The sequence below is a fragment of the Molothrus aeneus genome, chromosome Z (assembly GCF_037042795.1).
Source record: "Molothrus aeneus isolate 106 chromosome Z, BPBGC_Maene_1.0, whole genome shotgun sequence".
Classification (NCBI taxonomy): Eukaryota; Metazoa; Chordata; class Aves; order Passeriformes; family Icteridae; genus Molothrus; species Molothrus aeneus.
In genome coordinates, this window is record NC_089680.1 from 52,131,601 (window position 1) to 52,158,542 (window position 26,942).

The 26,942-nt window shown below is 41.4% G+C and overlaps 1 protein-coding gene across 1 annotated transcript; it reads right to left on the bottom strand.

Annotated features, from left to right (window-relative positions):
* Positions 1–540: 540 nt before the first annotated feature.
* On the bottom strand, positions 541–26,762 carry TRIM36 (tripartite motif containing 36). The gene is made up of 10 exons (XM_066569614.1): positions 26,661–26,762; positions 25,488–25,722; positions 17,368–17,693; positions 13,998–14,144; positions 12,883–12,978; positions 11,765–12,018; positions 11,040–11,164; positions 9,962–10,255; positions 9,389–9,686; positions 541–5,299 (listed from the first exon to the last, which is right to left on the bottom strand). Exons 1-10 carry the CDS (start codon positions 26,685–26,687, stop codon positions 4,945–4,947), a joined length of 2,157 nt encoding a protein of 718 aa, XP_066425711.1. The 5' UTR covers positions 26,688–26,762; the 3' UTR covers positions 541–4,944.
* Between the last annotated feature and the right edge of the window lie 180 nt (positions 26,763–26,942).

Consider the following 26,942-nt stretch of genomic DNA (forward strand, 5'->3'; position numbering starts at 1 on the left):
GGCTGCTTTAACTGCACTGGCACAGCTCACGGGAGATTCCCTGTGGATACAGCCTCTCTCCATATGCACACACAGCTGGCCTGAAAGCAGCAACCACTGGAAGCTGGAACTTTTAAAACACCCTGCAAACAACAACATCAACTAATGTAAACACTGAATTAAACAAGGACTGCAGATTTAAGCAGTGGCAGGTCTACCCAACCTGAGGTCTTTTGGCTGAGCTGTACAGGTTGAAGAGCTAAAGCATCTGCTTCCTCTACTAGGGAAGGGGTAGTTTCCCTTGAAAATGCTCAAGCCAAGTTCCTTCTAGATGCACATTTTCCTTCCCTGATTAGGGAGGGAGGCTCAGGCAGTCAAGTTCCTAACATCAGCATCTTAAGTAAAAGCTTGGCAGTCAGTCCAAACTACTCTTTAGTCCTCCTAAAATCAGAGATACTGGTATATGAGCACACTTGAGAACCAAAGCAATGCTTTCTCCCCACAATTCACCTATTGTCATGTTTTGTAGGAAAAATTATTTCAACCAGGATACTCAGGAGCTGGGATGCAATAATGTGAATAAGATATTTTATTTCAGCTTTTATTAAAAAAAACCCAGGACATCACTTTTACATTTCAGAATATTTTCAGACAAGGCTTTTTTTGTTAAAGCTTTAGGTATCTAAAAAGTGTCTACATGATTCACACCTGTATGAAGCTTTGCAAGCCACACCATAATCACCAAACAGCTATATTGCACAAAGATCCACACAATACCACACCAGTTTTAGCTTAGTCTACATTGTAAAGTGCTGTTTCATAGGGAGAAACTTGAAAAAATAATTATCTGGATAGGCAAGTACTGCTGAACTGTACTTCTGAAAGTTGACACTTCCATAGTAGTTGAAAAATATCACAGCGTGTTGTCAGTGCCTCTTGACAGTGTGTTTTTTATTTAATAAGCTGGAGTAAGCACCAAAGAGTACTGTCTGGAATGCATACTAAGTAGTCAAGTAACACCAAAAGCCAAATTAATTTTTAAACTCAGGATGAGATAAATACAGATATATCAAAAGGTAGATAAATGTTTAAAGTAGCATCAGTTTCTGTCCAGTAGAGTAATTGCATAGCAGAACACATGTTAAACGAATTTGAAACTCTAGTAGAAAAAGCCCCTAAATTTTGAATTTCTTACTTCTACAGTCTCAAACCAATAATCTTTTTTTAGATCATTGAGTCTGAGACACTGTCTTCATATCTGCAATAGACTGTTCCATTTACAAATATTTCCATAAAGTAAAAAAAGGTCCGGGGATACAAGTCCAGATGCTTATAAAAAATCTAAATGTGGAAATGTGGAGTGCTAACCATGACATAAAGCGTCTAATTTAGACCAGTTTCTGAAACAGAGGAATCAGAAATGAAACATTTGTCTACAGAAGGAGATTTGGTCTGGAAAAGAAAGTTCAGCCCTACAACCTACAGCTCTAAGCCGATTCTTGGTGTGGTAGATGAAGTGACCATTGCCAGTTATACAAGGGGAGAAGTCACAGCTACTGAAGTGAGAATCCTTTCTCCTGGCTCTCTCTGACTGCTGCACTCACACATAATACTCAGCAGAGTACACTAATGTAAGAGTTTTCAGTGCTTGACTTGGGGTTTAATAAATATTGGAGGGGGAAAAGAAGTGAGAGGAACAAAAAATCTTAACAGCAGAGAGATCATGTGAGTCTCACTACAACCAGTTTGCTCCAAGACCTGGAAAAGCAAACAAACAAAAACATGGGCATGTTTGTGTTTCCAATTAAGCTACTCAGGAACATCCAAGTCTAGAAGTGACTGAAGAGCTGCAGAAGACCCTCAGAACTTAGTGACTGGGTAAACAAGCATTATCAACATAAACAGCCCACCAGGTGGGGAAAACCCTGCACACACCCTGCACAACGATCAGGACTGCACGAAAAACACTGCAGAAGAAGCTTCATCATGAGTATGGTATCGGGTATCAATCAAATAAAAGGCAATTAAGTTTTTAGGACTACAAGAAGAAGGAAAACACAAAACTTTGTCATCCTTCACAGCAACAGAGTGTCTTATGGATGGACTGTTCAGTCAGCCTCAGCAGGCAAGAAGAGAGCAATGGCTTCAATCCAGTAAGAGGGAAGATGAAAGGGATGGAATGACAGAAATTAAAGGCTATAATGATAACTATCTAAACCAGATGAAATTACTAAAAAGGCTAACTAGTGAGAGACAGTTTGTCTTTTCTCTTGAGGGGGAAAATTCCAAAAGGTACCCCATACTTCACACCTGCTGCTGGGACATCAAAGTGTTTCTCACACAACTCACAGTGAATCTATGGAGTGCACTTTCACACAGTCTCATCAAGACAGAACATTTGCAGGTGAGATGCAGAAAAGAAGTTGCAGTTGCTCAGCCTTTCTGGCTGTCATGCTCATGCTGGCATAGACAACTGCTTCTGACAGTTTTTTCCAACAGTGGCCACAGTCCGAGGCGTAAGAGAGAAGACACTGAGAGAGGTGGACTCAAGGTCAGATCAGTTCAGACAGCAAAGCCTGCAAAAGATTTGCGTTATGACCTACATTCACTTAAATGTATTGTGATTTTCAGGTCCCATTTCAGTGCTCTGCAGCTGTATACGTGTACTTAGTAAGCATACTTCACACACATTCATCAAGATGCAACACTATCCCCAAATTACAAAGCATATCCCCAAATTAGAAAGCATATCCCCAAATTAGAAAGCACCAAGTACTTACTAGAAACATCCTTCACTTTAGATCCATATTTTTCCACAAGTCAACAGTTCACACACCCTACTTTTTTTTATACATGGGTTTCTATAAAGACAGGCAGTCCACCTCCATTCTCAGTAAGATCATGAAACAGATCCTCCTGGAAGATAGGTCAAAACTTACGGAAGACAAGAAAGTGATCAGGGACAGCCACATGAGTTCACCAAGGGCAAGAATTGCTTGACTACAGTCTTCGGTGACCCAGTGACCGCAACAGTGGATAAGGGAAGAGCTAAGAGATACCATGTACCTGGGCTTCTGTAAGGCCTTTGATAAGATCTCCCACAACAGTCTTATCTCTAAACTTGAAAGAGAAGGGTTTAAATGGATGGACTGTTCAGTGAATAAGGAATTGGCTGAATAGCTATACCCAAAGAATCACAGTCAACAGCTCAATGTCCAAGCAGAAACCAGTAATGAGCAGTATCCCTCAAGGGTCTGTCCTGGCACCAGTGTTGATGTGGATCTCATGAGGTTCACCAACCAGGGTACTGCACCTGGATCCAGGAAACCTCCATTATCAATACAGACTGGGGGATAGAGAGCAGCTCTGCAGAGAAGGACTTGGGCATCCTGATGGATGAAAACTTGGCCATGAACCAGCAATGTGTACTTGCACACACTGCGTGCATTCAGCTCTGGGGCTCCCAGTACAGAGTGGTTCCAGAGGAAAAATTGTCAGAGGGCTGTAACACCTCTCCTGTGAAGACACTGTAAGAGATGGAGTTATTCAGCATGGAGAAGGCTCCAGAAAGACCTTATTTTGGCCTTTTAATATATAAAAAGGATTTAAAAAAAAGATGGAGGAAGTATTTTACCAAGGCCTCGAGAGACAGGACAAAGGGCAATGGTTTTAAACTAAAAGATGATTGATTTAGGTTGGAGATTTTTTTTTTTTTTAGGAAGAAATTTCTAACAATAGGGGTGGTAAGACATTGGAGAAGGTTTCCCAGAGAAGTGGTGGATGCCCCATCCCTGGAAGTGTTCAATGTCATGTTGGATGCAGCTTTGAGCAACCTGGTTAGTGGAAGATGTCCCTGCCCATGGCAAAGGCGGTTGGAGCTAGATGGTCTTTAAAGATCCCTTCCAACTTAAGCTGTTCCCATGGTTCTATGATTCTGCGAATGTGATGCAGTTTTTAACATTAGAGGAACTCAAATTTGAAGGGAGACATCCTTTAAGGCAGAAATTAGGTCTCAAAACTTAACCAGTGCATTTTTAACATTCTTACTAAGAAAAATCCAATCTGCTACTAGATTAAAAAAAAATTAGGTATTTCTTTAATACTTGCTTTTATAGGTTAATTTTTTAAATTCACATATAATTACTCATGTCAGCAACTCACTTCCTTTTGCCTAAATACCAGGTACCGTTACTCACACATGCAAACATTTCTGATTTTTTATTCCAAATTCTGACATTTAAGGTACAATTGCACTTTATTTTAGATAGCTTATAGTAAAAGCCTAGAAGAATAAAGAAACTTACCATTATGCCACCAACTATATGACACTGAGTGTCAGAACTTGAGTTTTAACTTACAATCACATTAAGGGTATACAACATGCAATGAGATTCAAGTTTACCTTCATCATTCCAAGTATAAGTTAAACATTCAACACCATTTCTAATTTCTTCTTCTTTCATGTTACATTTTTTATATTCTCTTCTGTGCTGAAAGGCCCAACTGGTGCTCAGGGGTAAACTGGAAAGCATTTAACCCTGCAGAGGCATTCAGGCATATTTCTTAAAAGGAGAATGGCAATCACACACCGTCAGCTTTGACTTCATTAAATACAAAACTGACTATGTAAGGATTTAAGTTAAATAAAAGGCAGATTTCTACCCCGAAGAGTAAGTTTTGGTTGCTAGTCCTGAAAAGTAAATTTTGGTTGCTAGTCAGACTTCTTCTTCCCTGCTTCCCTCAGGAAAGGAAGTCTGTGGAGAACAGCATTGCACAGATCACAAGAAAGGCAGGAGAATTCCTCTGGTGCAGAAGTGCCTGGACCATTTACTTTAAAAAAATCACAGGCCAGAGGCTTGCGAGCAACTTGTAGGTAGAATATAATTGATCAGGACTAAAAGCTAAGGTAGAATTCTTCTGCTTTCATTTTCTGTCTCAGAACAGCAATGGGAAGAGATTACTGCACTAGATGTCGTCGTGGTACTCCCTGTCCTTGGCTGTGATAGCCTCCTCAAGGTGCACTGCTGCACTGCCCATTAGAGCAAACGCTGGGTACATCAGGCCAGAGCAATCCACCTCACACTCGTACAGGCACTTCATACGGCCTGCATCGTAAAACCCCACCCTGCCTCTGTCACAGTCAAGGCAGACGCCCAAGCACGATGGCAGGGGAAGGATTCTGCTGGCTGGATCCTTGGGAGCAGCAGGTGTGGCGGGGATAAAGAACTTCTTCATGCCTAAAGTGACCAGTGTGCAAGGCTGCGATGAGTCAAAGAAGGTATCTTCACTCCCACTGTCATGACCACTGTCTTGCTCGTATCTGGAACACAAAAAAACCCCATGTGCTTTTGATAAATGCTGAAGTGGGATCAGTGATGTGAACAGGAGAAGAACATTTCTGTCAGACAGAGAACACCACATGATCACCCAAAAACCTTGGGTGGTAAAAGAAATCATAGAATCATAGAATATCCTGAATTACAAGGAAAACACTAAAAACATCATATTCCAAGTCCTGGCCCAGCACAGGACAACCCCAAGTGTTACACAATGTGCCTGAGAGCATTGTCCAAATGCCTCTTAAGCTCTGGCAGGTTTGATGCTGGGACCACTTCCCTGGGGAGCTTGCTCTAGAGTCCAACCACCCTCTGGGTGAAAAACCTTTCTCTAATATGCAGCTTAAGCCACTCATGACAAAGTTTTATGTCATTCCCTTGGGTCCTGTCAATGGTCACCTGAAAGATAAGATCAGTGTCTCCTCTCTGCTCCCCTCCATCTCCTCTTCCCCAGGCTGTGCAAGCCAAGTGACTTCAGTCACTCCTTATAAGGCCTTCACTCCAGACCCTTCAAAATCTTCATGGCCCTCCTCTGGACACTCTCTAACAGCTCAGTGTCTTTTTTGTGTTGTGGCACCCAGAACTGCCCCCAGCACTCCAGGTGAGGCTGTCCCAGAGCAGAGTAAGACAACCCCCTCCCCTGCCTGGCTGGTGATGCTGTGCCTGATGCCCCCCAGGACATGGGGGCCCTCCTGGCTGCCAGGGCACTGCTGGCTCATGTTCAATTTCCCATTAACCAGAACCCCCAGGGCCCTTCTAAAACACTGCTCTCCAGCCTCTCCTTTCCCAGTCTGTCTGTACATCCAGGGTTGCCCCATCCCAGGTGCAGAACCCAGCACTTTCCCTTGCAGAATTTCATACAGTTGGTGCCTGCCCAATCCTCTCATTTGTCAAGGTGTCTCTGCAGGGCCTTCCGGCCCTTGAGGGAGTCAGCTGCTCCTCCCAGTTTTGTATCATCTGTGACCTTACTTAGTAACCCTTCCAGTCCTGTGTCCAAGCCATTCATGAAGACAAAGAGCACAGAGCTGAGCATGGAGCCCTCTGGAACCCCCCAGTGACAGGTCACCAGTCTGGTGTCACCCCATTCACTGTAACCCTTTCTGCCTCACCCATGAGCTACTTGATCATCCACCATATGATGTATTTATCCAGCTGTGTGCTGGATAGTTTGTGCAGAAGGATCCTGGGAGACACAGCGTCAAAAGCTTTACTGAAATCAAAAAAGATTACATCAACTTCCCTTGGTCAGCTCAGTGGGTTACATGGGTCATGAAAATAAAGTAAGTTTTTAAAGCAGGACTTTCCCCTCATGACTGCACTGTCCTTCAGATATTGTTCAGTAATTCCTAGAATAATCTTCCCCATAAATTTACCAGTCACTGAAGGGAGACTCACAGTCCTGCAGTTACCAGGGTCATCTTTCCTGCCAGTCTTGAAAACTAGGACAACATTTGCCAGTTTCCAGTTGACTGGCACCTCCAAAGACCATTGAAACCTCAGAGAGGTCTCACAATTACATCAGTCAGCTCAGCACCCTAGGAAGAATCCCATCAAGCTCCACAGACTTATGGGGATTTGGATGGAACAGCAAATCCTGCACAAATTTGGGATTGGGTGGGAGTTTATCATTCTCACAGCTATGGTCCTTGAGTTCTGGGACCCCCTAAGACTACTACTGGTGTTGAAACTGTCAATTCCTGTCTTTGTCTCTTTTAGTGAGGTGACCATCCTCCTCCTGTAACAGGCCAATGGTATTTCTGACTCCCTTTTGCTATTAACGTATTTTTAAAAAACTCTTTTTATTGTTCCCCACAGTTCTGGCCAGCTTCAACTCCAGCTGGGCTTTGACCACATGAACTTTTTCCCCTCAAATGTCAAGCAGCATCTCTTTATTTCTCCCACATTGCCCAACCTTGCTGCTATTTGCCATACCGTTTTTTTTTTTTGCCTTAGCTCTAGAAGTTCTCTGCCCACCCAAGGCAGCCTTCTGTCTCACCTGCTTGACCTACAATATTTTGAAATTGCCTGCTCTTGTGCCCTTAGGAGGTGGTGCTTAAAAAATGACCAGCACTGATGGATCTTAGCACCTTCAATAGTGGTCTCCCAGTCTTTCCTGACTAGTATCCTCAGCAGCCTGAAGTTTGTTCTCCTCATGTCCAGAGCTGAAGTTTTGCTGGCACTTCTCCTCCTGACAACAGAGATTTTAAACTCAATTGCTTCATGGTTTCTGGGGCCAGAGAAACAACAGAGATTTTAAATTCAATTGCTTCATGGTTTCTGGGCCACTTTGCTCACAAGATCCTCTCTGCTGACATGGAAAAAATCAAGGAGAGCACCTTTCTCAGCTGGCTCCCTTAGAACCCATACCAAGAAGTTATCATCCAGGTCTTTTAGGACTCCTCTGGACCTGTTTGTATCATCTATGTGGGGCTCCCAGTTAACATCTGCCAAGCTGATGTGCCCTAAAAGACAAGGGTGGTTGATGTAGAGATATTCCTTAGTTCCTTAAGGAATAATTCATCAGTGTCTTCATCTTGGCTGCGTAGCCTGTAGTAGATTCCCACAATGACATCCACTTTGTTTGTGCCGTAATCCTTACCCAGAGGTTCTCAACTGCAGCATTGCCAGTTGCAGGCTCCATACATTCACTATGTTACAGACAGTGCCACCCCCACCTCATCTGCCCCCTGTCCCTCTGAAGAGCCTGTAACCAACAGGGCACTCCAGTCACAGCACTCATCCCACCAGGCTTGGCTTACACCAGTGACACATAGCTTAGCCAGGAAAGAAGAGACATTTAGTAGGTGGGATTTCACTTGGGTTACTTCAAACAATTAATAACAGCTGAACTCCAATAAGGACAAAACCACAGAAGGCTTTACTAAGGAGTGGATGTATCTAAATGTACTTAGGCTAGGCAATCATTAATGAATCTACAGGTACAGTAAATTAGTTAACTTGAGAAGTAACTTAGCAAATATGACCAATCCTTACAGACAAGAACATGTCCTGTGAGTTTTCCATGATGCTGCTATGTTACAGTATCTGTAAAATTCACAAAACAAAAGGTAGTGTTTTAGTGGTTTAGGTTTGGTGGCTTTTTTTAAAGTGCTTTGTCTGAAGACTTCCCTGAAAGTTTCCCAGATGGTTACTGGAGAGTCTGCAGACATGTTTGGTCAGTCTAGATGCTTTTCTCTCCACCTCTGTCCTCAGATAAAGACACATGGAGAAGCACACATTCTTCAGTAGAAACATTCCCTACTTAGGATTTCAGTTTTAGGGTGCTTGTGGGGGCAGTTCTTCCTGTGTCAGCTAAAATTTTACAGCTATCTATGCAGAGAAGGAAAAAGAAATCAGGAAAATTAGATCTAATTTCTCACTTTGCAAATAGCTCCATCTGGCTTTAAGCAGCTCAAGATTGTGCTGACACATTTTCCATGTGTTATACAAGAAGAAGCCAAATATTTGTTAAATTTCTAAATAAGAGTCCCCAGGAGATAGCCTCCCTGCCTGCAGTTCCCACATATGTCCAGGCTTGCTATAACTGTAATTGTGAGATGGAAATCTTTTTATTGGTTTGTCCATTGTACTTTGGCTTGTGCTCAGTAGCACTCCAATACAGTATGCAAGCCTGGGGTAAGCCAGTGTGACTTGGAATCTACTGTGACACAGCTAGTGCTAAAAAACACAAATATGCACAGTGAATACTGTTTCTCTGAAAGGCTGCCAACCTTATATGCCAAGGGAATTAAGGAAGAGCCTTACTACTGATAATCAAGTATTGCTTCAATCTTAAAACTTACACTTATTTTTAACCTTCTTGCTTTAACTGACATTCCTTGGCATCTATAGGAACCTGACTTCTTTCCCAAAAAGAAAGAAAATAGGACTCTGGATAATCAGGACATCTTTCTGCTAATAACAGGAGAAACTGCTTACACAACATCCTTCAAACATTTCACTGGTTAGGTTCACCTTGTGCACTAACTGAAAACAGACTTGCTCTTCATTTACTTTTTAAAAAAACATCCTCTTATGTAAAACATGCATTAAAGCAAGAGTATGCAATTTACCTTGGACTGATCACATCAGGAGTATTGTGGAACAATTTCTGTATCTTGCTGCTAGGAACAACTCCCACTTTCACCAGGTATGAGTAGGCTTCAACATTAAAAGCCCAGAAGTGCTTCCCTTTGGCAATGCCAGTGTCACCAATGATGTAGTCCAGGGTTGTGAAGCATCCAACCTGCAAGCGCTCAGATCCCAGAAGCAGAGGAAATCCAGCCCTACTTTCCACAGATGTTCTTCTTGGGTTCAGCTGGAGATGTTCATTGTTGTACCCACATTTGTCATCAAAAAGAAAACTGAAAACTGAAAAATAGTATCCCCAAAAAAATTCTGCTTAGTTATGTATTTGGCCTTCTGTGCTTATAAACTACATTTTAAGTCATGCAGGCATTAGAATTTGCCACTTTTAAAGGCTACCAGGAATGTTATGCAAGCTAACAGTCTCTGTATGTTACTGACTTAATCTGTAACAGTGCTTCTAAACATTTATGAAACTGGTAACAGTGTAGGAGGCATCTGGGAGCTACTGGAAACGACTTTCAGCTCTTAACACTGATGGACATAAGAAAACCCCATACCTGGAGCTGGAGGAGTACGCATGATAACTTCTCGGCTCCAAGGGCTGCAGATGGACCCTTTGTAACCTCGAACTCTAAAGGCATAGCTGCTGTCATCATCGAGATCAGATAATACTTTGCTCTTGCCACACACTTCAGTCTTCTGCCATGTCACACTCTCCTCTTCTTTATTAAGTTTATGATATTCAAGGACATAGATATCAGCTGAATCTGTCTTCCCAGAGCATTCCCAGCTGATCAGAGCTTTGTTGTACATTCTGCTCTGCTCTTCATTGATTTCTGGTATTTCTAGACCTGAAACATGAGAAAAAAAGCTCTGAAATTTAGATACATGTTGTTTTGGAGTTAATCATACAACCAGGCCTGGGTAACCCAAACTGTTATTGTATTCCAAATCTAGCTGTGCCGCTGTGAGATTTCAGCCACTTTGTAACTGGGGACTATTACAGTTATTTTTGGCCCATTGCTATTTTGTTTTTTTAGTAAACTGTTATTTTCTTCACTTCTATCTACTCATATTTGTTTTTCCTTATTGGTGGAAAGGGATTGGTTAAAACTATATTGGAAGGAAACTCATTTTAAAGCATCCACCTCTTAAAACCTTCTTAAACCAAGAGATAATCCCTTTGTTGAGCTATAGCACTGTTAAAAGGGGGAATGTGACTCTCTCAGTTAAAAGGAGTAGATGAGGATGGTTCTCTGTTCATACACTTAAATAAATCCCCTATTTTCTGTTTTTACTTTGAAAGGCTTGAGCCTTTTTTTTTCTGGCAGCTTTAAAAACTATTTCTTTCTATCACGCAATAAAAAGCTTTTAGAAAGACTGAGTGTGATGTAAATACAATATTTTGGAAGCCAATGCAAACTGGTACTGTAGGAAAGGAAATGTAAGTTTAGTTTCTTTATGAAAGCTGAAACTAACACTGCTGCCAGGTAATGCCTTCTGAATCATGGAGACAGAAGGAACAATGCAAGCCACACTGAGCTCTGCAACTGCTGCTCTGTGCAAGTTCTGCCTTTCTCCAGATAAGCCCTTAAAGCTAAAACTTGAGAAAGACCTAATGCTCTCAGAATTTACCATTGGAATGGAAGGACAAGTCACCAAGGATGTCTTCTTGCTTGGCAGTGTCCACCACAAAGTCTTCAAAAGTAGTTTCAGCTGCTGGCCTAAAGCTCTTCAGAGACTCAGTAGCTTTTTGGATTCTGAAAACACAAAAGTGGGATAGCACAAGAAAAAACAAAGGCAATTCAAGTTGGACATTCCTAAAGTAAAAATGCCAGGTTTTGCTTTTAAAAAAGTTTTGCTTTCATGTACTTACTGATGTCTCCCAGAAATTTTCTCTAGAATCTCTAGAAAGACTCTCAAATGCCAAATTTAAAGGCCTTTTATACATCAGTGTAAAGATAATGAACAGGTAGTCATTCAGTTGGCAAAGCATTTAAATAATCTGGAGCATTACGTTTAAAGAACAAAACTGATGTAGGGCGCTACTAGAGAACACAAAGATCAAAGAGCCTAAAGCCAGAAGAGACCTGGTAGATTAACTTGCAAATACCTGATAAAATCTCTGAGACAAGGAATTTGTCAGGGAGCTAAACAGACTACCCTCCCACTTCAGTCCCACTGAACAAGGCTAGGCATTGTGTTAGGACAAGAGCACTCCTCTCCAGAGTGTTGTTTCCTAAGGCACACTCTAATGCAGGAATTCCAGCTAAACATGACCAGGATAATCTCCCAAGGATACAACTGCGCAGACATCCTGGAACAGTACTTGCACCTCAAACAGAAGATATTTAAGATACCTGACATGAAGTTGTTTTGCTGTTTGAACAAAACAAGAGGGATCTGTTTCTTTAAGCACTTCTTGAGCATATCCTACAAGGCCATTATTTTCCAGGAGCCCTTGGTATTCTTCCACTTGTGTTTGCAATTTTTTAAACCTTATATTCTTAGAAGTTTCAATTGCCCTAAGAGCTGCAGATTTCTTCTCTTCCAGGACACAATATAATTTCTCAAAACTCTGAGATGCTTCTTGTTTAGCTCTTTCACTGTTGCACTAGGAGCAAACAAAAGACATTTCAGACAGATTCTACGTCACTGTGACTGTACAGAAACATACTTAAGGTTGTTCAAGATATCACAGTAATCTAGTCATCCATTTGACAAGTAAGACTAATGAGCTTTGTTATGCTATTCAGCACTGAAAATGAGATCAGCACACCACCCAAGCTAGTCAGCATTTGCTGTCTTTAACAGAGAATGAAGAGCAGGAAAGTATTCCTCTGATTACACCCTGAGTTATGCATTACATTTGTCTAGATAGCTCATGAAAAAGCACTGTAAAAACAGTCTCAGAAGTCTTCATGCCCAAGTGCTAGATGCTCTTCCACCTTCCCCAACCACCCTGACCTGAGGGTCCAGCCCAGCTTCTTGTGTACACCCTCTGAACCTCTGAATACTGCCCCTGGATAAAAGGAACTGCAAAACTCAGAGGCAGTCTGCAATCAAGACACACCAGTACTAGGAGCTTCTTTCATTTCTGCCTTTGTGCTTTTCAGCTTGTATGTGACTCTTTTGCAGGGAGATTTTGCCCTTAATTCTGCCTTTCTCAAGGTAAACAGGCAGTGTAAATAGTGCACCATCATAAATACACAAACACCCTATGTGTAACCCACTTTGATTAAGGTATCAAGTAAGCTTTATTTTATTTAAATTTACACAAACTTCCTTTTGTCTGCTTCCCATACTGGCAGGACTAGGTCTTAGCATGTGTGACTCAGTCTACCGCAAACTGTTCAAAAATTGTTTTACTGCTTAACTGAAAAACTCAAAAGTTTGAAACATTTCACTGAAAACAGTTTTGAATCCTTCCTGTGACTGTACAAAGGCCAACCCCAGACAACCTTGAAGCCACTCTTACCTCTGTTTCTTTCAGCAGCAGATCCAGCTGTGTGATGTGAGCTTTTACCTGGCTCTCCTTACTGATGAGGTACTCAATATCTTTTGAAAGTTTCTCCTGTTGAAGTAAACCAGCAAGAACAGGACATCTCACACAAAGTGACAACCAGCACAAACAGGTCATCCTGTTTTGTCTTCAGTTTATCTAGCCACAAGGACAAAAGCATGACACCAGTTATGAGCAGCAGTCCTGTGGAGAATTGTTTGGTGACCTGCAGTGACTGCAAAGCAACTGTGAGAGAGACTGCTGGCACAGGCTTAAGGATCAGAGGTAACAGTGTCAGCTGGCTCCCAATCACCCAGGAATCACCTTCTCTTGGATTGGGAAAAAGAGGCTTCAGGACATTAAACTTACAGAAAGGATAGTTATTAACTCATTTGTAGTAAGAGTTGCTAGAAAAATGAGTAGTTTAAATCACAGATTTGTCCCAGTGCTTCCTTAGCTGCAAGAGTTACAGGAAAAGCCTTGCAAACTGGTGAGGAGGCCAAATAGCACAAGGCAGGCTAATCTGGTCTTTTTTTTCCTTTTTTTTTTCTCCTGAGAGCAAGAGAGGAAGAAAAGGAAGAAGAGGAAGTAGGTGCTGTCTTCAATAACAATCTTTATATTATTGTGTTTGCAAGTCTTTACTATTGTGCTTTGCTTAGGAAATTAACATTCTAAAGGTATGCAGCTTCAGAAACATACAAAGATATCAACAGATACTTCAGATGCACATTTCTCAGATCGGCTTCTCAAGTATCCTCTACCACAAGCTACCTGGACACTTATATTAAAAAAAAATTGATTGTAAAGTTGATTAACTACTTAAACCTTCTGCGTTGTCTGTTCTGCTGTACAATTAGCTAAAATAAGATGACAGTACTATTCTGGGGTTATATTTCAAGCATCATAGCAAACAGTTTGGTTTCTAAAATATGCCCTATATCACATTAATATATACATTAACAAATGTTGCACAATGACAGGGCTCAAAACTAGTCCAGGGTCTCCTACACACACATCCTGTGGGAGTTTGCCCTCACATCAGAAGTACTCTCTCCCTTCTTAAGGCCAGGTCCAATGATATTTTCTTTTACCTTAAGGGTTTTGTAGGCAGTGCTCATGGTTGTTACTCTATGGTTTGCATGACCTCCACCCAGTTTGCAAAGATGACAAACAGGCCTTCTGCAGATTTCACAGTACATGTTTACTCTCTCCATTTCATGTTCTGGACACATCAAAATCTGTGGGGAAAAAAAAAAGAGCAGAGACAGTACAGGTGTACTTCCAGAAATGGAGGTTCTCAACAAAAAATCAAAACATCCAATGAACCCAAAGCAGCATGTGACTTGATCAGTGAATTTTTTTATAGTCAGTTTATCTCTACCTTTTATATTTATTTGTCAATGCCATTGAAAGACAGCAGATGAACACATACAGTTTCACAAGGTTTACAGTAAGTAAGCCTCTAGCAGTGTCTGTGTAGCCTCCATATAGCAATCAATCTTTTGCTAAACCCTGCCCATGTTGTTTGCAATCCTCCAGCATCCTACACGCCGGCTCAGAGCTGTAAATGCAATATATACATTAACAATATATACATTAACACACTCAGACTGTCAAACTTAACCATGCTCATGCCAGCATCTCTTGCAAGAGCTATGAACTGATTCGTAAAGCAAGAGCTGACATAACATTGTAGCAGTTTAAGTCCAAGCTAGATTTTAATAAACCACATAACCATTGCTTTTGGAGCTACGATGTGCAGCCACCACCTACAGCTACAGTAATTTTAAAGACAAAATTTCAAATTTGTGTTTCAAGTTTTCTGTCTGACTCCAGTTACAAGTTGATCACACTGGCTGCTACTTCCGGGATTAGCTCAAACAGCATTGCAAGAAAGCTGGTGTTTGCTAAAAAAATCACCTTTCAAAACCAGAACTTGTTGAAATAAATGCTTAAAGAGTTAAAAAGTGCTTCTCAAGTCCAAGTTCAGGCAACAGATTAAACATATAAAGCGTGTGTGTGTTTGTTTAAAAAAAGAAACAATGCTTGCTCATTCTAGAGCACTGAAAGACAACATTTAGGTCATTTATTACATAGAAGTTACCAAACAGGAACTTTTGAGGGAACTTTTTAGTTTCAATATGCCCCCACACAAGAAAGGTCAGAAAAGGGCATAAAAATAGAAAATTGTGAGCATCACAAATATGGACACAATAAGCTAAAACCTGAAACCAGCTTTCAAGTCTCAAATGTTATCCTAAGGAATAGTGAAAGGCACCAGTGTCACCAGCACCTTAAGACTATCCTTAAACCAAATATGCAATTAGCGATCCCATTTGGATTGACTACTAGATTTGGAAGGATATAAAAAGAGAAAAAAAGAAGCTGCCAAGAAAATCAGATGTGCAGGCAAACATCTCCAAAAGCTACAGTCATTCACTTAATCCGTGGAAGTAATTTTTCCACAGCAGTGTATAGCCACACCTCACAGAAATTCCTTGTTTTTATTCATCTCCTCATATACAGCCTGCAAGCAAGAGACAGCAGAGGTCAGCAGACTGCCTTGTCTTCTCTCAAAACTCAAGAACAATCAGCCCAGTATGTGCTTCTCCCATCCCCACCACACACCCTACCAAGTGCTCTCCAGCCTGGTTGTAAATTAAAGTGGTGACTGAGGACATTGTTTAGGGAATCAACAAATACTTCATGCTTTCAGCTCAGGTCTTAAAAATGCAGTGCAATGAAAAATGCACTTTTCTTACTTTATATTAAGCTCAAACAGTCCTCAGAAAAGTTTCTATAAGAGCACAGTAAAGATCAGCTTGCCACAGTTGGGAAGCTTTTCAAAACAAGTAGATTTATCTAAAGTTAACTACACTGTGCTTTTCTCCTTTTTTTCCCCTCTTCCTGTCTTCACATACAATTAGAAATGCTAAATCCCACATGTGCACGCATACTCAATACATCAGTGTCAGAATAATCTAAACCACTTCACCCCATTTTGCTCTGCTTCAAGAGAATTCACCTACTGACTTTTAATCCTGAATTTAGTCTGCGTGTAGTGTAACATCACAGGGCACTTTTAGGAGTGCACAGGGATCACAAGATGCCTTTGGTATTTTCCCATAGCAGCACAGCAGCTGTGAGGATTTAGATGCCATAGAAGAAAAGTTTTTAAGGAGCTGTATAGCATTTTAAAGCAAGAGCTAGAAGATAGCATGCAAACTTTCACCTTTCTCATTTATCCAATAGAGGGACATTTCACACAATGTGCAAGCACATTTGAAAGCATATGAAGCACATGCTCACTTTTAACTGGAATTAGTGTTTTAGACTCAAGGAAAACACCACCAAGTGGACTTCTGGATGTTCAGTATCTGCCAGCCTGCTAACTTTAGAGGCTCAAATTTTTCCAGTCTCAGAAGGAAAGTACACCAGCAGTCAAGAGCTTCTTACACATTGCATATTAGTCAAATTTACTTAATTTAATAATAATTAATCAGGACTCCTTTACCATCAGCATTTCTGGCACCTGTGGGATGTCCAGCAAGGAGGCACAGGCACATGCCCCTTCATGTCCCCCGACCTGTGCTGGGACATTAAGGCCATTATTGTGGTCCCTGATTAGCAAGATAGTATCTATGACATGTAACATCTGTGATATAACAAATTCAATAAGGCACTGCCACGTACTGCACTATGCTCAGCATGAGACACAAAGATAGTGGCATTTTGTTATCACTGTTTTGCCTGAATGCAGTAACAGCAGCACCAGGCTATAAAGTAGAATTTTTGCCATAGCATTTTTATCTCTTCTGCTATAGATTTAAAAAAATGGTGTAATAACAATGGAGAACATAACTCCACGTTTTGCTCTTGTTAGATGCAAGTAAGGAGAGAAAGAAGATGCTTGGTGATGGATCAAATTCAAGCACAAAGCATCCAAAGGGGATGTAGCTAAAGGGGGCATGGAAGAGGCCAGGTGTGTGGGGGTTTTTAAGTTTACCACACACAGGCATCCTCCCTAGGCAGTCCATTCTAGATGATCAAGACCAAGGTGCCAGTAACACCAAGGGGGGTATGGATTCAATCCCTGTATTAATCATTCACTTAAAAGCTGGACTTGATGATCCTTGTGGGTCCTTTCCAACCCAGAATATTCTGTTATTTGTGATCAATAAGCCTTAAAAAAGAAAAGAAAAAGAAAGGAAAGACTCAGATCACAAGTAACACAATCTATTCCACAAAGTAAAAACCCTTATCTTTATGGGACCCTTCAAGTATGTTCTCAATGTCCCCTTCAATGACAGCAAGAAGCAAAAGCTTGTGGTTCACTCAATAAACAACAGCAATCGTCAATAAAGCAATCATGGTCCTAAAAAGCAACTATCATTGCACAGATATGTCTGCAGCTACATGAGAATGCTGCAACCTGAATTCTGTAAGGTACACTATATTTACCTTGGGTCTGAAGTTGGTGGTTGGTCCTACGTATTCATGCTGGGCTTTCACTGTTCCCCAAGGATGGTGTATCTTGAAACATTCATTGCAATAGCTTGCACTGCAGTCCATGCAACTCTTTGTGGACTCCTGAGGTGGAGGTTTGCAGAAATCACACATAATAGCAATGGCTGCCCTGGCTGCCTGTCTGTATCTTTCCACAATGGTTTCCAAAGTGAAGTTGCGAAATAAGCCATTGATGCCACGCTCCCCAAGATCAATATCCCGCTGGCAACTCGGACAAGGAAACAGAGTTGATCTAGGAGTCAGTGAATTGCGTTTTCTGCCTGTGTAGACACCAAAACCCAGTTTAGGATGAGTGTAAACCAAACTGGTTTAGATTTTAAAAGAAGCACAGGAATTTACGAACCAATTCCAGACTGTAGCACATCATCCAAACAACACCAATTCATATGCAGTCTGCCAAGCCAAAGAGAATACAATTGCCCTGACAAGGCAGTGTAATGTCTGACTCCAAAGAACATTACAAACTACTACTCGAAAACTTAATTTTATGTTAAGATAAATTTAGCTCTTCCAATTCCATTTTCTTTATCTAGTTTTGGATGCACTCAAGCTGTAACCTTTTGAAACAATAAACACAAAACTTTGTGGAAGCCAAGTGGTTTCAGACTAACTGGTTATCCATAGAGAGAGCAGCAGCCTCCTAACATATTGAAGTGAAAGATGCTTACTCCCAGAGCAACAGAAACACATAGCCAACCTTGGGTCCCTGATATTTGCTTTGGCTGAGTTCAAACTTACTTTACTCATCCCAAGAGGCATCACAAAAAGAATGGAAAATGAGGCAACAGTGTGACATCTTGTAGATGTGACAGTCTGGTCAGAGACCAAGAAAACTAGGTAAGTTTTCCCAAAAAACTAGGTAAGTTTTTCAGCTTGTGAGATTTTAGGGAGTTAAAGAGAAACAATGATAGCTTATTAATATAAAAAACCTGCAGATGTTGCTTTCCTACTCTCTGTTTTCTTGATTTTCTCAAAGATTGTTTATAAGAAAGGCTTTTTGTTAATTAGCCAATCAGGTGAAACGTATTGATAAATTGACCAATCAGGTCTATCTGGATTGGAACAATGTATAAAAAGGAGGATCTGAAGTAAAGCTGCTATGCTGTGCAAACCAGCCTTCTGGTGAGTCTGTGTCATTTCTTACTCAACAGCAACATCATCTCAGCCAAATAATTTCATCAAAAAATGCTGAGGCTCACTTGGCCCCTCCTGAAAGGCCTCACTAAAGGAGGGCTGCTAAATCAGCCCTGCACACCAAAGGTAGTTATATCTTCAAGTTATCTGAGGTAGTTATATCTTCAAGTTACTCTACCCTGAACTGAGGAACCACAGATCTCCACAGAGATGTTAAACAGCATACATCTACCTCTATTAATTTCTAAAGGGGGAGCTGCAGAGAAGCCGCACTCCTACCAAACAGCTACACACAAATTTCCCCCTATCTCCAAAGTAAAATCACAGGCTTAAGCAAAGCCACTAATTTAAGAAGCCTTTTGAGTCTGTAAGGAGATGGCTCACACAGACTCAGAGGTTATTCTCAAGATAATATTCCTGAGGTTATCAAACCAGGAGGGCATCCTGTCTCACTCATGAACCCACAAGCTGCAACTACCAGAAAGAATCCTTTATGTATTTCAAAAGCAGGCTAAGCCAGTCTTTAGGCTTAACTTGTATTCTCTTCGCTTCCCCTTACAAAGAACCAAAAACCCCAAATTCTGTAGTGCTGGTGCATTGCTTTAAGATCTCTTTAAGAGCACTGTGTATTGGTATAACTGTCCTGATTTCATCTGGGTCAGAGATCATTTTCTTAGTAGCTGGTACAGTGCTGTGGTTTGGATTCAGTATGAGGTTATTACACACTGATGTTTTGGCTGTTGCTAAGTAGTGCTCACCCTAAATCCAGGACTTTCCAGTTTTATATGTTTCACCAGAGAGCAGGTGCATGAAAAGCCAGGAGGGAGAACAGCCAGGACAGCTGACCCAAACAGCCAAAGGGATATTCCAAACCATAACAGGTCCTGGACATGACATAAACTAGGGGCAGTCAGGTGTGACAGGGTGGGCACTGGGTGAACAATTGTATTGTGCATCACTTGTTTTTCTTGGATTTTATTCCTTTCTCTCTTTTGTACTACTATTTTTTTTATTTTTGTTATCCCTTCAATATATACTCCAGTACATAATTAACTCTATTCCAGCTGAAACCAGGACACTAACAAATTTGTAAATGGAGGTATGACTTAAAGCTGAATTCTTAGTGTTGAAATTGACTCTTCTTCAGAAAGGGAAATTTGTTCTTGTATTTAATCAGTATTTTCCCATCAAAATTGCCAATGCTTTATTTCTTTCTGAAGTGTCCTGTACTGCTACCCAAAATAGACTTGCCTTGAGCTGCTCTCCTGCTCCTTCACCTAACAATCCAAAACCTCCATTCCTATCATGCCCTTTCCAGTCTCTTCAAATAAAACACCAAACCGACCCTCCTATGAGGAATCAGTTCCTTTAAATATCTTTGAAATTTAACCCGTGGTAGTTATGCATGACTGTCAGCTAAGAAGTCAGAGTCAGAGCATGGATAAGTGTGCACTGACAGTCTCCCACCCAGCTTGGTCCCATGCTTTTCTGTAAGTTCTGAGCAGAACAACTAGGCTGCATTTACGGAAGAAGATGGGTGACACAAGGCACAGGTATGCAACTCTCTATCTAAGGGAGCAGAGATTGTTGCCTGATTTCACTTTTTTTTCATATTTACTTGAAATGAATTAATTACTGCACATCCTGCAGTACCTATAACTTGGCATACACAGCAACACGCGCATGCAAGGCACAGCAACAACAGTGAAACACAAATTGTATTTTCAGTGTACGCTCCAAGCTAGCACTGCACACAGGAACACAGAGAAATCTTCTATACAGACTTCTACAATGTCCTAGACAAAAAGATGACTTCACATGCAGTGCCATGCAGACAACAGCTACAAAAAGTGATCTAGAATACACACATTTGCTGAAACTAAGAAAATAATCATACAATGCAGCACATATCAGGACTGCCTACAAGTAGTATGCTAGAGCAGAGAGTGAACAATGACAAAGCAAGAAAACAAGGGAAAAAAAACCATGGTGCAGTGGTCAAGTTTAAAAATACAATCTAAAATTCTTATCCATCCCAATGGAGGCCTTTCATTCCGCCAGTGGTGGACCAAAATGAGACTGTCATCATGAGCCATGCTCTGCAAAGACTGGTGACATTCTTTACAGAAAGCAATCCAGTATCAAGGAAGTCCTGCACACCTTCAGATGTCTCATCCCTTTTCACTGACAGCACTCTGAGAATCTAGGTTGGAGGTTTTTTCCCATTTTAAATCCTAGAAATTTATTTGCTAAGCTGCTTGGCATGTTCTGCCACTTCAATACTCAAAAATAAGGAGATACATCCTCTTTTTGCCTAGTGAGTGTTAAATACTAACACTCTGCTAATACTAACAAATGCTTTCTGCTTAAAGGATTTCTACACTCTTATTTTAAGAAGAAAGCACTGATGAAGTAGTGAATTACTTTGGACACTATCTTTCCTATCTGTATGGTGTCCAACTTGCTGAAACTAAATTCTGGTTATATTTTAAAAAATCCAAACAAAAAAAAGCACACCAAAAAAAGAGCAAAAAAACCCTTGGATTTTGTAGACATATTTAGAGGTGCAGCTCAGAGAAACTTAGCTCCTACCCACATTCTCTTTCAGACTTGCCAATTCAGTTTACAACAAGCAAATATGTATTTTGTGAAATATTAGAAATCACCACACGAAATTTTCCACTGTGATTTGTAAACTGATTGCTCCATTTGCAATAAGTTGCTCAATCAGTTTACAAAAAAAAAAATCACAACATAGACTCACAAGTATTACCATACACATTGCAAAGATTCAAGTCAAAAAGCAATTTTAAGTATGTCCTTTAAAGACAATGTTTAAACATCATCTTCGCAAGGAGAAGTACCAACACTTAAAATGTTGAAAAGTCCAAGCTGCACTGAATGGTTTGCAAAGGGATAAGACATCTTAAAGTTGTGTTTTTCAAGTAAACAGTATTACCATAATATTCTATGGTTGTGGAAGACATGGACATTTAATGTGTGAAAGTCTAATAAAAAAAGATTTAAAAGTCAACTGGATTCTCTTGCAACTGGATTCTCTTTTTAAAAATACAAATATTTATGCTACCCCATAACTTACTTAATGTTTTTGGATGGGGTTTTCAGGGAGAAGGAAAAACGGAAGGGAAAAAAGGGGATAAGGATAGCAACAGGAAGGGGTAAAGAGGGAAGCAGGAGAGAAAGAGAGAGGGAAAGGTGAAAGTGGGGAGGCCTCCTAAGAGAAGCCAGCAGAGCTAAAATGTTACTTTCAGATACTTTAGTCTTTCACAAATCAAAAGAGCTTTCTGCAAAAAGAGCAGACATGGACAGCTTTCCAAGAGGTCTGATGGTACTGTATGGTATCTCCGTTTAATGACACTTTCAGCCTTCAACCGAGGCAATTTAAACTTCCTCTTCCCATCAGCTGCTTTGTCCTTCACTGAGTGTGAAATTCAGATTTGTGTTTAGCTCACTTCACATCTGTCTTGAAGGACACCATATCCTATGATTACTCATGTGTCTGCCAATACTGTGGCAACAAAGAATTCAGGGACTTTTTCTCCCATTTTTGGCCAACAATTACATTTTAAAAATGTAATTTAAAAAGTCCACACAGTGGCTGAGCTGCTCAGACAAAGCTCAATTTTGGAAACAAGATATAATTAAAAGCCTGACTATCCTTCAATCTGATTGTGTCATTAGACACACCAAATACTACAAGTCTAAGTGTAAAATGTTTCATTTTCCTCACACATTCATGTGCTGTGATAAACTGTGAGATTCATAACTACCTACTCATTTCAACATGGTGTAAATTTCAATCTGTTCTTCATCAAATTAAGCAGGTTTAAATACAATAATGAACCAATATTACATTCCATTTAGCAGTGATGGCCAAACACGACTGGTAAACATAAGGAAGATCAATCCAATAATCACACTTCATTACCAGTAAGACAGTTTCATTGAAACTTGAGCATGTAAACTCCTGAAAATTAAAAAGCAGGGGGTGGAGGAGGCAGTGTGGTGATTGCTAGGGTTCTGTGTGCATTTCTGTACCCACCAATGTATATTCAGTCATATACACACAAGGAAAAAAATATAATCCAATCCTTAACTGAATTCCAGTCCAGTTGACCTTTAAATCACTCTTGCACAGAATGAAAAGCTGTCCTTATAGAACTTCTTTGCTGTACCTTTAGTCACTGCAAAAGAATTTTTGTGGACTTGACCACTGACAAAAAGCTATATGCTAATTGACAATATTTAACTTGAGATCTAAATGCTAGACTATCTCTAGCCAACACAAGAAGTGAAGCATTTCTACCTCTGCACCCAAAAGACCTCCTCTGTGAGGCTGCGAACAATGAACAGAGAGCTGTTTAGACATCAAAAAATGAGATATACCATTGGTTTACAATGGTTCAAATGAAAAGCACCAACTCTTTTCTCTCCTGTGGCTGCTTAACTCCTGCAGGGTTGAAAGGCAAGAATGTTTAATTTCCTAGCATATCAAACAACGGTAAGATTTAAGCAGAACAGGAAAAGGGAGAAATAAGGCATTGGCAGGGGGAGGGGCATAGGGAAAGATATTTCAAACTTTCACACGAGTGTCAACATAATCGCATTACACGCTTTAATTGCACCCACACTGTAATTACAGTAACATTAGAGATAATTGAACAGCAATAAGAAATAGCCTTCATTTTCATGTTATATACAGCAAGACTTTGCTAATTAAAAATTATTTTAAATACAATACAAACAGGAGAGTATTTTTAACCAGCACATACACTGGTTTTTAAGCAGCACATACACTTTATTTCAATGAGTTCTGTTGCTTTTACATTAAGATAAATTGTACTTGTAAATGCAAGCTGTGTGTGCACAACAAATACAGAACATGACCAAATACAGACCAGCTCCTTCTGGCATACCAAGAATTTAAATGCCAACCCATTTTAAATAGATTATATTCCTTACAGAGACATCAGGGATTCTTTAGGTGGGAGGAAAAAAGAAACCCCGTAGTGGGAATAAGGTGTCATATGCATTTTGAAATGTGACACTAAGGTCTTGACACTGACATGCCCTGCACAAGCCTCCCAGAAGTTCTAGTGGATTTTTGTTATGCATGTGAGACCCCACTTTGAATGTTCTCCTTGCATTATCTCTCTTATGGAGCTGTTTTCTTGCAAATTCCCCTACAGATCACAAAGAAAATTTAGCAAGGCAATGCACAGTATGAGTTCTTCAGATGCAAGAAAACAACTATGTAAATGCAAATTGCAAGCTGGCGACCATTGCTGGTACCAAACTGGTCTGAGAGCAAATCTCACATTTGATATAGCAATGGAGCTATAATGCCTATAACATTAGAAGCAAAGACAGTATAATCTGAATTTAAACATCTATTCTTTAATGCTTCAATTTCCATATGCTTTTCATTCTGTAAATTTGAACTGTCTGAGATTGTAATTTTCCTGTGATGTGTATCTGCCCAAAGCTCTTTGAGGTAAGAGGGGGCAAGCTCATTATTTCCAAATCTCAACCCTCTCTTGCTACTCATCAAACAGGTCTTTAGGAAAGCCATCACCTCCCTGTTAGCAGGTCAGATCAGGAGATATATTCCCATCAGTTTGCTGAGACAGTGGCAGACCACAGTGGATTTAAAGATTTACAACTCCTGCAACAACCTGTGTACATGTATCCCAGGACAGGGTGGTGGTGGCAGGAGAAGTACCAAGTGGCTTTTTGCTTAACAAATTTATTCGAAAGAGTACCAGTATTAACAATTCAGTACTAAACAGAACTAAATAGTTGTTTAAAATAAGCTGATGAAATTGCACATTTGATCTGTGAAAACTGGGAAGGATGAACTTTAGTAACGTGAAATATAAGATAACTCATGAGCTGTCTCCAGCCTAGGTGTAAAATCCCAGGACACCTCAACCAAATCTCCTTTCTTGCCTCCCAGCCAGGTGTTTTTGATGGAAAATGCTCAGAAATCTGTGAAGCCAACCACAGCTTCATACCAATTGTAGTAGAATCCACCCCACTCGCCAAAGCTGATCCTCTTTAATATCATCCTAATCATTAAGAAGCTATGAACCGGCATTAGCCTTTTAAAGATAAAGCTTTAGAGTTTCTCTTGTTGGTAACTCTTCCTGAACACAGAGGAGTGTGGTTTTAAAGTGGATAATTATGTCAGAAAAAAGCCTGAAAGCCAAGATTAGATATCTTTCAAGAAGTAAAGCATGCACAAAGCACTGTCAATGCATCTGTAGGAGAGCAGACCAACTCATCCACAGATTACAAAGACTGGAAGAATCTTTCTAGCACGATACCACAAAGAGCATGAGGAGTTGCTTAAATCTTCAAGCAAGAAGGAGGCTGTTAGGGCTGTCTGCTTCCAGTCATCTGCCCTTCAAATCTGCAACCGTGCAATAATCATAACCAATGGAAAATTATTTACTGTATGCATAATGAAGTGGGCAGGACAAAACTAGCTTGCAAAGTCTACACAGGCTCAGAAGGAAGTCAGAACTACTGCATTGAGGCTGGTAGAAACCAGAGCAAACCATGGCAGGCAATTAAATCGCCAAAATCTATATCTCCATGCTACTGAACATGATGCTACTACATCGCCATGTAACTGAAATACAGAAATAAACACAACGGTTATAAAGATTTGCAGAATGCCACAAAGACGAATCTATTAAAGATGGAACAGAGTGCACTGTCCTTAAAAATATTCCCATTGTTATGGACACAAAATTAACAAGAGCAGCACTATCCCCAAGTTATCTCTATAACCACATCAGGAGTACCAGGAAGACATTTTACCAATGCAGACACCATTCCGCTCAAGCCAGTCTAATAATAAAATCAGGAAAACATGCACAATTTCTGATACATACCTGATCTATTAATCCTGTCAATTCTGTCCATGCTAGAAGCAGCGATTCTAATTCGAGGGCTACTCTGATTAGAGGATTCAGAGCCTCCATCAGCAAAGGAGTCTTCAAATGCAAAAAGTATTTCTTTCACACATTTGTGACAGATGTTGTGCTGGCAGGGAAGGATCAGTGGATGGGTAAATAATTCCTTGCACGCTGGGCAGATAAGCTCTCTTTCAATACCCTTAATGGCAATCTTCATGATAGAAAGAGGGAGAAACAAGTCTAAGTGCAGGAAAACATGAACCACCAAGACTTATGGCACTGGTCTATGTCACCAAACCCCAGCTCTGCAGAACAAATACACACAATTTTATATGGTTTGAGGCACTTCTTTGACTAAAACACATATCAATTAACATTTATGAAAGCACTGACAGCATTCATTTCAACTGAAGTGAACATTGCCACTAGGCAAACTCAGTTCATCTTTAGGTCATGTCTGCATTGCAGGGGAGGAAAGGAGGGGAGTAGTCTTAATTCCACTCTAGGACCTAGTGAAATGCAACCGAACGCAACCATACTTCTTAACAATAGGAGTCCATATGTTTAGCTTCGTCGCTGGCTTACGAAGAGGGAGAAGGGGGAAAAAAGGAAAATTAAGTGTCAGACTGGTTAAACAACAGGCTTTCCTGACGTCTAATTCACGTTTAAGGGCTGAAACTGTCTTGACTTCATTAGGGTAACAATTCCGAGTCAGGAACATCATTTATTTATTTATTTATTTATATGTTTATTTACGTCTTTTATCTGTCGCACAAAGAGCCGCCTGTAGATAGGTGCGGCTCTTCAGTAATTCCGCGACCCCCGCGGCCGCCCCTAGCAGCGCGCCCCGCCAAGCCCCGGGCGTCGGGCGGGCAGCGCCAGCGGCGGCAGTGCCCGGTCCGCCCGGCGCCCTCCGGCAGCGCTTCCCTTCCGCGCTCCGCGCCCGTCGGAGCTCCCTGCGAGCCCTGCCCGCCGTCCCGGCTGCGCCGACAGCCCCGCAGGGACGAGCCTGTCGGCGCACACCGCGGGGGACTGACGGACTGACAGACTGACAGTCAGGCACACACCCTATAGCCCCCCGCAGCACAAGAGGAGGAACGACGCACCCCGCCCTGGCGGCCGCGCCCCGCCGGTTCCCCCCGCGCTCACCGGGCTCTCCAGCCGATCGCTCTCCATCCCTGCGCCTCTTCCTCCTCCTCCTCCTCCTCCTCCTCCTGCGCCGGGGCGCCGTCAGCCCGGGCGGGCGGCCGGGACACGCACGGAGCAGCGCCCGCGGCGGCGCCCGGCGCAAAATGGCGAGCGGGAGGCAGAGCGGGCGGGAGGCAGAGCGGGCTGGGCGGGCGGGCGGGCGCGGGGCAGCGCGGGCGGGGCGGGGCGGGCGCGGCCGCGGCAGCCGCCGCAGAGCGGAGCTGTCCAGCCGCCCCCGCCGCG

Bases quoted from the DNA above. Each gene is read 5' to 3' on its own strand.
- TRIM36 (XM_066569614.1), bottom strand. From the start codon at position 26,687: ATGGAGAGCGATCGGCTGGAGAGCCCG. The intron at 17,694-25,487 runs GTATGTATCAGA...GTGTCTACACAG, and splicing joins TGACAGGATTAATAGATCAG to GCAGAAAACGCAATTCACTG. The intron at 12,979-13,997 runs GTAAAAGAAAAT...TTACTTCAACAG, and splicing joins CTGCCTACAAAACCCTTAAG to GAGAAACTTTCAAAAGATAT.